The following is a 13,046-nucleotide window of genomic DNA, read 5'->3' on the forward strand; positions in this document are numbered from 1 at the left end:
GACCAGGTTTGGAAAGATTTGAAGGTGTCAAAGTGTAATTAGCAAGGGAGGATTTGACCAGCGCTAATGCCCTGACTCTTACAAAAAAATCTGTCATAAGATCTTTAATGATCCATGAGTGTTCAAGACATTGGCTTTACACCATGAGGGCTGTGCAATGGACTGGGTCAGTTCTGTTTCAGTGCATCACCTACCCAGGAATACTTTTACTTAGCGCTTTTCATCCCAAGATCCCCACACACTATGTTCAGGAGAAGAGCCCATTGTTATCTCCATTTTACAAACAGAGGCAGAGAGAGGCAAAGTGATGTGCTGAAGGTCACACAATGAGTTTGTGGTGGAGCTGGAAACAGAACCTGGATTTCCCAACTCCCAGGGCTGCACTCAGCCATCTCCCCATGCAACTTCCTGCGGCATCTCCCTTTTCCCATACACATCCATCCATGTACTAGACTGGTTAACGGCTCCTTAACTTAGAGCAGTATCACAGCAAATCATGACCATGGGTGTGTGGTTTTTTATATAAACATGCTGTGCCTGATTCTGCTTTCACCTATGCCTGTTTTACACCGGTGTAACTGCACTGAGCCTGATTCACCCCCATTTAGATCAGTATGAAGTGGCTGTAAATGGCTACCCAAGGGCAATGAAGAACCAGGCCAACAGAGTTACCTCTGGTTTACACCAGCTTGAGTGAGAGGGAGAAGATCTAGCCTCTCTCTTTTTATGCCTGGGTGAAAATCCCCTTTACAAAGAGCAGAATCTGGCCCCTGGAATCAGATCTGCTGTGAGCATTACTGTTCCTAGGAATTTACACCAAAAAAGGACAAAAAATGCACCAACAAAATCCAGGTCTTGTTTGCGACAACTGGAAATGGCTATAATAACATTATTTAAACAGGATATTAAAGGCTCATTTAGCCTGCATCACCCAGCTCCTTATCAGCAGATCCACATCATCTAGCACGCAGGAGTTTCCTGCTGATAGCAACACCACATAAGTCAAAAACCCGGAGACAGATGAAAGAGGAACTTGCTCAGGAGATTTTGTTGCAATCATTTTTTTTTTTCCGCTCCCTGATTAAAAATCCACAGGGTGGGTTGACCTTTCCTGGAATTTCTTTTTGGTTTTTACGGGTAGCCTTGCGAAACATGCACCAAGCAATTGGCTGGTCTATCAGGCTTGTGATGTACTCCTATGATCCACCCACAAGTCGAGCTCCACCCATTCATGGCCCAACATCAGACCAGTTTTTACTGATCTGCATGATAGGGTCATCCCCGTTTTGTTGCATTCACAGAAATAGTGAACGAGGCCGACATTGAATTTGTCATCACTGCTGTCCTCCCTTTCTCCCCTATAGCAGATTCCCTCAGGATCTCTTAGTGCCCCCAGTATCAGGGTTTCTGTATGTCCTGCCATTCCCTCCTCCCCACCATACCAGGGTCTCATGTTCTCACATGCTCTCCTCAGCATGACAGGAGCACTGTGTGCCCCTCTTTTCCCTCCCACTGTGCCTGGGTCCCCCATTCTCCTCGCCATAGCATAGGCTCGGTTTGTCCCCCCCAACTCCCCACTTTATTGTGATCTGTAGGCAAGTGCAAGGTGCTTGAAGTTGTGGCTCTGCTAAACAGATGGCAGGGGCTCCCTGTTTCCCCTCTTAGGGGAGAATCATTAAGGTTCATCCAATGATGCTTAAAATGTTCCCTTCAATTTCAGACTTAATTGGATGCCATGTTCAAAAGTTATAATGTTACAGCTAAAGAGGCAAACTGAGCAAGCTCAGCCAATAAATCACCAATTTATTCCCCTTTTCCAACTTCCCCATCTAGACTGCGAGCTCCTTGGGGAGGGGACTGGCCTTAAAAGTTCGGACAGCCCCTAGCATGTAGTGGGAGTTGCTGCAAAGAAATAAATAACAATGGAACTTCTGCAAACTGCCCCCTCCCCGCTGCTCACAGTCAGCCAACAGCCAAGTACTCGTACAAACATTCCCTAATCCTCCAAATGTCACATATTTTAGGCTGAACGATGATTGGTCTGACAATCTGTCGTGAATGTTCAATTGCTCGGCATTCATCATTCACCCGTTTATAAACTTTCCGTCACCCAGGAAAGCACTTAAGTGCCTGCTTAAATCCATCCCCACCCTGGTCAGCAAGTATCTACCTGAATGCTTTCCTCAGTGACAGGAAATTTTGTGAATTGAGGTCTCCATCAAGGTGGAGTAACAAGACTATGCAACTGAGGTGCTAAACCAGACTCCCCCATTATTGAACGGTTGAAGAATGACCGATAGACTGAAAATAAGTCATCGCAATTCTTCAGCATAGATTTAGGACCAACCACTATTCATAGCAACCCAGAATGGTCCACAAGCAATTCACTAACCAGAAAAGAAGCTAGGGCCCAGATCTTCAAAGATATTTAGGTGCCTAACTCCTGTGGGAGGTAGAAACCTAAGGACCCTTGAGTGAAAGAGGTCCAAGAGCTGTACAGGTCTGGGCCTAGCTAAATGCAGCCCCCATATTCCTTTGTAATTTCCTAGCCTTGGCTCCTCTTTCATCTCATCTCAGGAAGATTCGGGAGGCCAGACTTTCAAAAGACTCAGCTCTTATCTGGCCCCTGTACAGAAGGGTCAGATTTTCAAGTGCTCGGGTCCAGCAGCCCCGTGCGTTCTGAAAGAGCTGCATGAAGCACCGGCGTCAGCATGAGCAGATCAGCTAGCTGACTCCAAGCCAAAGTCAGCCATAGGGAATGACTTAAAGGAAACTCACCCCTAACTCCTCAAATGATCTATTCCTGGTGTGTAAACATTCATTATAATGTCCCCAACCAGCAGATGGGTTTGCCCAGTACCCTCATCTATACATTTTTTCCTATGGTTTTACGATCATGTTCTGCTTATAGGCCTGAGCCTGCAGTATGCGGGGATCTCAGCATCTTATGGGATCAGAGTTTTGTATTACTGTTGCTTTGGGATCTTTGTGTGTCTGCACACACGTACACACATGCTTTAGGAACTCAGCAAATTAATCATTGGCTCAGCCTCCAGCAAGAGTTTAGGATGGAATTTTTTTTTTCTGGAATGCAACAATTGGTAGAGTAAACCCAGCACACCAAGTCCCCAGGGACCCATAGATCCAGTCATGTGCACTATATAGGAGGGAAGGAAAAAGAGCCCAGCAGTTTGCAATGAAATGCGTTTTAATTGGAATGCCAGAGATTCCACTGGTGCCTCTCTGGGGTAGCAATGGAATTGTCTGGGATGTCCAGCCAGCCAGTCTCAGGCTTACATGGCTGAGTCTGCCTGAATTTAGCATGTGCCCCTGCCAGGTTTGCTGCATGCTGGGGTCTGAAAATAGCCCTTCTTGGCCAAGGACGGGGGGGTCCAGCATCACTGTGTCTGCAATGTAGTATGGGGGGGGGAACAGAATATTACTGTGTCTATAATGCATTGTAATGCATCCTCTCCCCCTGTATTGCATACGGTGACATTAACTCCCTCCAAGGACACGAGATTTGCAGATTTGCCCCATATGCATTGCAGAGATGATTGCTGTATCCCCCTGTGGATTGCCCACAGGTTGCCCACAGCCTTCCCTATGTGCATTGCATGTCTGTGTGCGCACCTATCGCTCCTCTCCCTCTTTGTACACGACACTAGTTCCTTCCAGGTATACTTCTCAGTTAGTACGTAACACCCATCCTGCATTGCTCAAAGATTGCACACTACTCCATGCACATTGGACACAGAATGGTGTTGGCTTCTCCCGCACAACACTGCATGTACACCATATACACTGAATGCCATGTGGAAGGACACAGGCTTTCCTCTGGGTGCATTGCATACACATGGCATACACATGGCCCCAGTATGCATTTGCACAACCATTGTACACCATTTGCACACCCACTGCACATTCGTTCCATGTCGTTTGCCTAAACCATGCTTCCCGTATTCATTTGCACACCCATGTACCTCTGAACACACGCTCTCGTGTACATTTGCACACCCATGGCCTCAATGTCCATCTTTACACCCACAGCCCCATGTGCACTATCCATTTACACGCGCGCGCACACACAGAGTCTACCCATTGCTGCCCCTCGTACATTTCCTACACATTGCACTCCCTTCGGCACCCCATGTGCCTTTGCACGCCCATTTCGCGCACGCCCAGTACGCTCCTCCACCCTCAGGCCCTTGCCCTAGCCGTGCTCTGTTTACTGTCGGCGGACAGCTGCTTTCCCCCTCCCCCCTTTAAGGACGCGGCCCCGCCCTCCGCCCCTCCCCTTTAAGGCCCGGCGGCCCCAGGAGCGCCGCTCGCTCGCTCGCGCTCGGTGTCTCGCGCTGGCCGGGCCCGGACGGGAGCGAGGCTGCGGCGGTTGCTATGGCGGAGTCGGCTCGCGCTGCCGGCCCCTTCCCGCGCGCCCCGCTGCCGGCGGCTGCGCTCGCGCTGCTGCTGCTGCTGCTGCTGCTGCTGGGCGGGCCCGGGGGAGCCCGGGGTGAGTGCGGGGGCCGGGCCCCGCCGGGCGGCCCCCGCTGTGCGCGTGAGGGGCTGGAGGGCGCGGGGCCCCCTTTCAGGGCTGAGGGGCTCCGGGGGCGCAGGCATTGCCGTGATCTTCCTTGGGGGTGCCGTGGCGGGGTCGGTTGCGGGGTCCCCTTCCACCGGCCCCTTGAGGGAGCTGCAGGGCGCTCGTTTGCTTCGCGGGGGTGCTGGGTGGGGGCTGTGAACCGAGGCTCGGGGCGCACTGGGGACCTTGGCTGCACTCTGCCAGGTGAGACGTGGGCATGGCACAGAGAGGCTGGGGAGATGCAGTATTTAGGGGAGGGAGCCCAGTTCTCATGGCGGTCCGGGGGAGACTCTGGAAGCCCCTGTCTGAGAGGCTGGCAGGAGCCTGGCGGGCGGGCGGGGGGGGCTCGGGGTACTTTGCAAGGGGCGCTTTGGGGAGCTACGTGGCCCAGGTAGGGGATGGGCAATTGGATGTGTCACGGCGCGTGTGTGTGTATCGGGGACCTTCTGGCAAGGTATGGCTTCTCCTCTTCGTGGTGGGGAGGTTGGGAGTGCTCCCTTTGTGTCTCAGGAAGCACGGAAGGGAAATGAAGATTTACAGGACTCAGCCCCCCAATCTCCCATGGTAGTCTTCATTCAGGGTGTGGAAAAATGCTTCACCAGAGGGATTACTCTTTCTTAGAGAGACGGGGAATTTGGGGAGCTGTGCAGGGGATGGGTTCTCTTGTCGTCAGTGGACAGATGTTTATGGGTAGGAGACTCCTTCGCCCTCATATGGTTGGCTAATGGGGTCTCGGGGTTGTCTCTGTCTGTGATCTATGGAATTTCTAGGGCTTGTATTGCCTTGGGTTATAGGGTCTGTTTGGTGACCCATCAGGATCGATGCATGAATAGAGAGAGGCTTGCTGGTATCTGGGAATACCACCGTGTTCCTCTAGAGTCTGTGCAGTGTGTGTGGGGTGGTCTGATTGTTATGCAAATTAAGGTGCACAGCATCTTTATTATTTTAGGAATTAAAATGAGAGGTTTTAATATTATTTCCCTTGAATTATATTTTAAAATGGCTCCTCTCCAAAGCATCACACTCCTGGTTACCAGCTCCCAGTAATTGTAGGAGAAGTGGTACCTTTGTAGAGGAGGCCAGAAGCTTCCAAACCACTTTCAGTACTGCAACATTTGTAAATGTCCACTATGGGGCTGGAGGAAACACATTCTCAGTTCTTGATTCTGTGTGGTCTTAGCAGGTGTTACTGCTTCTTTTAACTGCTGGGGATCCTTGTACTTAAGGCCAAGTGCTGCTGCTTTGATTTTAAAAAATAAACAAACTGAAACTTGTGCTGGTGAAAAGCATCAGCAGTCTATTTATTCACTGAGTTAGTGTCATGCTAGCTTTCCTGCCAATCTGCCTCTGCCCTGGATGCCTCTAAGCTTGGGGCAGAGGGTAGCTGCTTCTTCATGGCCCATTCAGTCCTTGGCCTCTGGAAAATTGCCCACAAGAATGTTAATAGGGATAGCTGCTTGTGTAATTTGAACAGGTGTCCAATGAGAATTGAGACCCACAGCTCATTTTGCCTATGTCAGATTGTAAAACTTTGGGTCTTTACTGGCTCAGATGTGTTGCTAACTTGGGAAGCAGCAGATAATTGACATTTCTGATGAAATTGCTGTTTATATAGATGCATTTGGGTAGAGGATATATATATATATTTATTTTTAAACTCAGAATGACATATAGCCTTAGAAATTTGCATCAGCCACCCTTTTGAAAGCCATCAAAGATCTAGGTGAGGTTCCCCTCTCAGTTCTGTTCTGAAATCTTCATCTTGCATAAAGTTTGTGTATATAAAATAAACAGGAAATTGATAATTGACTTCCTGTGTTTTGTGGAAATTAAGCTGATTATCTGTAGCCTTGATATTGTACTTTGTATAGTTGGCTAATGTTTCCATTAAGCATCTTTTGTGTTTTCATTCACACTGTGTGTGAAAGGTGTCAGTGCAGTATGGTCTTGTGGACAGGGAAGAAGGTGAGAGTAGGTCCTGGTGTTTGTGGAAGGATAATTATGTGAACAAGCAACTAATTCTGTAGAACAGCACAAATAGGTTATCGGAGACAGTCTTTCTGGGTGGAATAAGAAATGGCAGGGAGTGTAGAATCTGATGTCCTTTGCTGCTTAAGAAGCCATTATGTAAACTCTGTGCCTTAACAAACAAGGTCTCAGAAGCTTTCTGTTGCACCCTATATGTGTTTTACTTGAGAGTCTAACAGCTTCCTGTTTCATTGTGCATTGTAAAAAGATCCTAGTTCACACAGCATTTTGAAGATGTGAAGTGCTATTTGCATTAGTAAATAAGACTTAAAAAAAATACCCTCCTCCTCCCTCCTGGTTATCTCTGTAGTGTAGCGTTATGTGGGATTTTTTGTTTTTCCTTTAAAGCACTAAAATGTTCTGCAGTAAACAGTCTTCCACAGGTAGATCCTGTGACTAACACCTGCTTAAAGTATATATTTACCCAATTAAATCAGACTAGCTCTGAATAGTACATAATTCATATTTTAGAACTTTTCAAGAAAGATTTTTTTTTTTATAACTGGAAATTAAAAACTGGCCAACAGGCATTCATGAACTCTCTTAAACCATTGGCCAGACGACTCAGACCTTTTTTTCTGTAGGTATGCAATCTGTTGCCAGCAGTGGATGCACCGGAAACCACTGTTGCGAAAGGAGTAAAGTGAAACGTCAGTTGTGTAATAGCAAACAAAGTTCACAGGGTGTCAACTAGTGGGAATGGTTTCTCTCCATGTGTCCAGGGAGTAGTTATCAGAGTGAAACAATTGAATTAAGTTCTCTTTTGTTTGTGCATTCCAGTGGAGTAAGCTGTGATGGGGGAATGATGAAACCCCCACTAATAGTGAATATTGTAAGTCAGGTCATGGAATGTGGGTAGATGTGCAGGTTAGGATGGCTCTTTGGTCCTATTTATTTCAGGAATAACCTTTTTATTTAGATTCTCACAAAAGACGTATGCTTGTTGCCTAAGCCTCTGGGCCTACTTACAATGATGAACAATATTTTTAATAAAAAGAGAGTACTTGTGGCACCTTAGAGACTAACAAATTTATTAGAGCATAAGCTTTCGTGAGCTACAGCTCACTTCATCGGATGCTCACGAAAGCTTACGCTCTAATAAATTTGTTAGTCTCTAAGGTGCCACAAGTACTCCTTTTCTTTTTGCGAATACAGACTGACACGGCTGCTACTCTGAAACCTGTCAATATTTTTAATATATCACATCAATAACTGTCAGAGTTTGGGCCCTAAGAACTGTCAGTGACTGATGAACATCTTTGCTTTGCTATAGAATTGACTTTTTGAAGAAGCTTTCCTAATACTGAAGCACAGATTTGGGCTTTATTAACTAATTTTACATTTTTAAAATTTGTTATGAGAACAATAAGTTTAAACAGGTGTCAAGGCTTGAGTGGGGGGTGGGAACACAGATCCAGCATTTGTTTTCTGACTTGAGGAGCAGCAATCTCGGAGACATCAGGACTTATTTTAATTAACATTAAATGTATTCAAATAACAATGAAGTGAAGTGAATTGAAATAAGTCAGTCAGCTCAGAGGCAGTCACTTTGTATAATAGAGTTTGGTACTGCACAGTGACAACTGCTCACTGTAATAGAAAGTGCATGCCAACTGCATTTTTCCCCTGTATGTTTTCCATTCAGTGGTATTGCTTTAATATCAAATTCAGCCTCTTGCTGCAGGAATAAAGAAACAAGGTCTGTGAAGTAGGCTGGAATGGGTACATGGGTTTAAAAAAAATTTGTTTCAGAATTGAGTTCTAATGTGGAACAGGTGAGGTGGCATGATGTGCTACTGTTTCATAGTACGTGAGAGGGGGTGAGCAGCTGCGTTCTGTACCTACCAGACTCTAGAACTTGGACGTGGTAATGCCGGCTGCTCTGGGAAAAGAGTTTCAGTGCTGGGATGAAAGTAGTGGGATGTATCAGGAACTAGCATGGACGTGAGCTTGATTTTTAGACTGATTTTTCTGTACTTTTAAATTTAAAACCACAAAGTGTCTTCTGCCTAGTTGTTGGATAACTTTAACAAGGTCTGGCCAACTCGATGACAAAGTGACCAAAATTTTATCTGGCATAATTGTCTCTTATTGATTTGAACACTGTGTTTTAGCAAAGTGTAGTTAATTTCGCAATCTATTAGATTAGTCTTGAGTATCCCTTGTCCTTATGTTTTGAGAATGAAACCCTCATTGTGTCCTTGAACAGCCACTAGACTTGAGGCCACTGTCATCCTGCCCCATGCATGACACAGATGGTGTCTTGCAATTTATGCATGGGACTGGCAGATAGGAAAGATGGATTCTGTTCCTAGTTCTGCAGTGGACTCGCTCACTGACCTTGGGCAAGTCAGTTACAGGTGACACATTGATTTTTGTATCCCATTTTTGTTTCTTTGTAGTGTATAGTGAAGGCCTGAAAGGCACTTATTTCTTTCTCTGATGTGCGTGCATGCATATATGCCTCTCCATCATAAAATATAAAGAAGCAACAGAGGGCACAAACCTTTGTTTTCCTTGAAGGTCAACTTTAGCCTGTGTGCTTCAGTTTGCTGGAGTGGGTGGGAAACTGTGATAGTAAAGGCCTGCTTACCTCATACAGATACTGTGAGGCTTAATTCTTTTAGTAGGCATTCTAGAGTAGATAAGGTTCCAGTGGTTGCTGGTGTGTTAGCCCTCGTGTTATGTAGATATGGTCTGAGAAATGACATCCTTATTAAAATGCTGCAAGAGCCTTGTCTACACTAGCCCTCTCCTTGGTGGAGCTACATTAGCAAAAAAGAGTAGAGTAGACCTGTGGGCAGGATTGACAAAACAATCCTGCCAATACCAGGGATGGCACTACTGCTGCCCATAAAATCATAAAGTGTAGGACTCAAAGGGACCTTAGTAGGTCATCTAGTTCAGTCCCTTTGCTGAAGTAGGACTAAGTATTATCTAGACCATCCCTGCCAGGTGTTTATCTAACCTGTTCTTGAAAACCTCCAGTGATTGAGATTCCCTAGGTATTTTGTTCCAGTGCTAAACTACCCTTATAGTCATCAAGTTTTTCCTAATGTCTAACCTAAATCTGCCTTGCTGGAGTTTGAGCCCATTACTACTTATCCACTGAAGACAGGACAAGAACAACTTATCTCCTTTTTTTTTTTATTTTTATTTTTAAGATAACAACCTTTTATGTACTTCATGGGTCTCAAACACATGGCCCACAGAGTTATTTCCTGTGGCCCTCCATAGCTTCCCCACCTCCACCCCCTCCCCGAGTGCACCGCGTCCCCGCTCCTCCACCTGCCTACCTCCCAGTGCTTTCTGCTGCCAAACAGCTGTTTGGCGGTGCTTAGGACTTTCCAGGGGGAAGGAGCGGGGACATGGTGTGCTCAAGGGAAGAGGCGGAGAAGAGGCAGGGTGGGGATTTGGGGAAGGGGTGGGGCCTCGGGGCTGGGGTCTTTTGTATCTTTGTATGAAACTGTGTCAGTGATGCAGCCCTCGGGCCAATGTACTAGTCCTCATGTGGCCCTCATGGTGATTTGAGTTTGAGATCCCTGATGTACTTGAAGACTGTTGTTGTGTCCCCCCCTCTTCCTCTTCTCCAGGCTAAACAAGCCCAATTTTTTCACTCTTTCCTTCTAGGTCATGTTTTCTAGACTTTTAATCATTGTTCTTGCTCTCCTTTTGGACTTTCTCCAGTTTGTCCACATCTTTCCTGAAGTGTGGTGCCCAGTGCTGCACACAGTACTCCAGTTGAGGCCTTATCAGCACTGAGTAGAGTGGAAGAATTCTTGTCTCGCTTACAACTTCCTGCTGATACATCCCAAAACGATGTTTGCTTTTTTTGCAACAGTATTACATTGTTGACTCCCATTTAGTTTCTGATCTCTCTAACCCTCAGATCCTTTTCTGCAATATTCCTTCCTAGGCAGTCATTTCCCATTTTTGTATTTGTGCAATTGATTATTCCTTTCTAAGTGTGGTATTTTGCATTTATCCTTATTGAATTTCATCTTGTTTATTTCAGACCATTTCTCCAGTTTGTCAAGATCATTTTGAATTCTAATCCTGTCCTCTGAAGTGCTTGCAGCCTCTCCCAGCCAGGTATCATTTGCCACCTTTCTGTCTCAAGTGTGGTGGTGTTCTGCCTACATCATTCAGTCCTCCTGAGAACACGAGAGTTGTTGCTCAGAGCCCGTCAGTTCCAACAGTGCTGCTAAAGCTCTTGATTAAAATTCCTTTCATAAACCAAGCGATAAAAAGGGAGGATTCCTTAACTCTCTATTAAATCTTCCTGTTTCAGTGTTGATTGACTGCCCGTGTGCAATTAAAATAAAAAAAAAAGTAATGAGGAATGGAACTGGAGGAGCTCCGCCACCCCTCCAATTGATGTCATGACCACCAACATTCAGTCTTGGATTAAATCACAGTGACAGTTCACTTCAGCATAAATACGGATCTGATCCATCTTTCAGAGTGAGAACAAAGCTTTCATTCTGAGGATCTGCAGCTTAATGTTACACTTGTTTAAACAGCTTCTTTAGGGTTGGGTTTGTCTTTGAGCAGAATGTCAAAAAGACAGTGTACTGAGCAGGTAGAACGGAATCCACTGCCAACTTCTATAGCACCTTTCATGCAAACTCATCCCTAGGCACTTTAGTGGAACTAAAGACACCAATTGTGTGAACTGTCACTTTTTCTTTTGTCCAGTCAATTTTCTTTAGCCCAGTCAATTCTCCTCTGTAAGTAGATTATATATTTTGCTCAATAAGAGCTTTTTCTTCAGAAAAAGATAGCTGTTAGTGTGAAAATTTCTTTTATTCAGTCATTTCTTCTTTTGACTTGCCCAAACATCCCCAGCTGCTCTCAGAATCTTGCTATGAAAGGAGCTTGTGTTCAGCTTTCAAATACCTGTTGGGTTTTGAACACTATCCAAGGTGAAAGAATTGTAGTTTTTCTTTTAGAAATATGGGTTTGGCTTCTGGTTTTATTGATGTAAGAAGAACTTTCACTTCTGGTTAATCAGAACTTGAAATGCTAGAACTGCACGAGTTGCCTTGTAATTCTGTTTTTGCTGGCATCCCTTAATTCTCCTATTTCCCTCCAGGCATTGATACAGAGAAACCCTGGAAAACAGCCAATCGCCCAAGCCCTGGAAAACTGCATTTGAGTCGTTATTGCTGCAGCTCCTACAGTTGGCCAGTATGGGGCACTTGCAGAAGAACGATTTTTTAGCTAGCCATTTTGCTCTAGGGTAGCCGCATGTGTCTATATATGCAAGTACTGGACTTTTTCATAAAAGAGAAGGAGAGCCCTTCAGACATTTAGGAAGGGAAAATAGTGTAATGTTTGGAACAGAGGGGTAGGAATTCAGATTCTATTTCCAGTTCTGGCACTGATTTGCTGTGTGGTCTGGGGCGTTCTGCTTCCATTTACTTTTCTATAAAATGGAGTTAAGGGTCATCTGCTGCATAGGGATTGTGAAGCTGAATGTTTGCAAAGTTTGAGGTCTTCTACTGAAAGATGCAATAGAAGTATGTACCTTTGTTCACTGAGAAATAATTTCCCTACTCTTGTACTGCTCCTTTTATTCTAAAGGTTCCCAGGATGTAAACACAAGAATCCCTTCATGTCACATGCCATTAAAATGAACAGCCATCTCTGGTGAGGAAGTTTGCGGCCAAGCTGGACAATCAGCATGTGGACAAATCTTGGCCAGCATCATTAGGGCGTACCTTTTTACTTCTAAAAAGTGAAATGCCACAGCACCTCTAATTTCCAGACAGAATGGAGCGGACCTATTTAAATATTTCCCTCTGCTGTTGGAAACACAAACATCACAGCCTTGTAGAAGAACCAGGGAACAAAACTAACTAGAAATAGAGTAAACCTGATGGCTTAGTTCTGTGTCCAAGCTGAGTTAAATGTAAAAGAGAAATAGCATGAAAGGCGAAAAGTGTGTTTAAATTCTCTGTTCATTATTAATCAGTCATTTATTGGTAACATAGTGAAGGAAGCATTTCCTAAAGATTATATTTAATTGTCCTTTTAATGATACCTGAAAGATGGAATGTGTCCCTTCTGCTTTCTCTTCTCTACAATAAGTAAAGGAGTACTTGTGGCACCTTAGAGACTAACAAATTTATTAGAGCATAAGCTTTCGTGAGCTACAGCTCACTTCATCGGATTGAAGTGAGCTGTAGCTCACGAAAGCTTACGCTCTAATAAATTTGTTAGTCTCTAAGGTGCCACAAGTACTCCTTTTCTTTTTGCGAATACAGACTAACACGGCTGCTACTCTGAAACCTGTCATCTTCTCTACAATGTTTTTGTAACAACCCAGTAATAACAAACCTTGGTCTGCATGGGTACAGTCCTCAAAAGTGATTCACTTAGAATGAGACAGTATTCTAATGAGCGGTGGAAAATGAAGATCGGGAACTCAAGTCTG

At 45.1% G+C, this 13,046-nt stretch overlaps 1 protein-coding gene across 1 annotated transcript in view; it reads left to right on the plus strand.

Moving 5' to 3' along the window:
• Positions 1–4,176: 4,176 nt before the first annotated feature.
• Positions 4,177–13,046, plus strand: part of ACVR1B (activin A receptor type 1B) — a 31,738-nt gene continuing 22,868 nt past the window's right edge. Inside the window, exon 1 of the mRNA XM_038378795.2 lies at positions 4,177–4,510. Coding sequence (XP_038234723.1) covers positions 4,396–4,510 — 115 coding nt within the window. The 5' untranslated portion in view covers positions 4,177–4,395. The remainder of the gene's footprint in view (positions 4,511–13,046) is intronic.

This window comes from Dermochelys coriacea, chromosome 20, assembly GCF_009764565.3.
Source record: "Dermochelys coriacea isolate rDerCor1 chromosome 20, rDerCor1.pri.v4, whole genome shotgun sequence".
Lineage (NCBI taxonomy): Eukaryota > Metazoa > Chordata > Testudines > Dermochelyidae > Dermochelys > Dermochelys coriacea.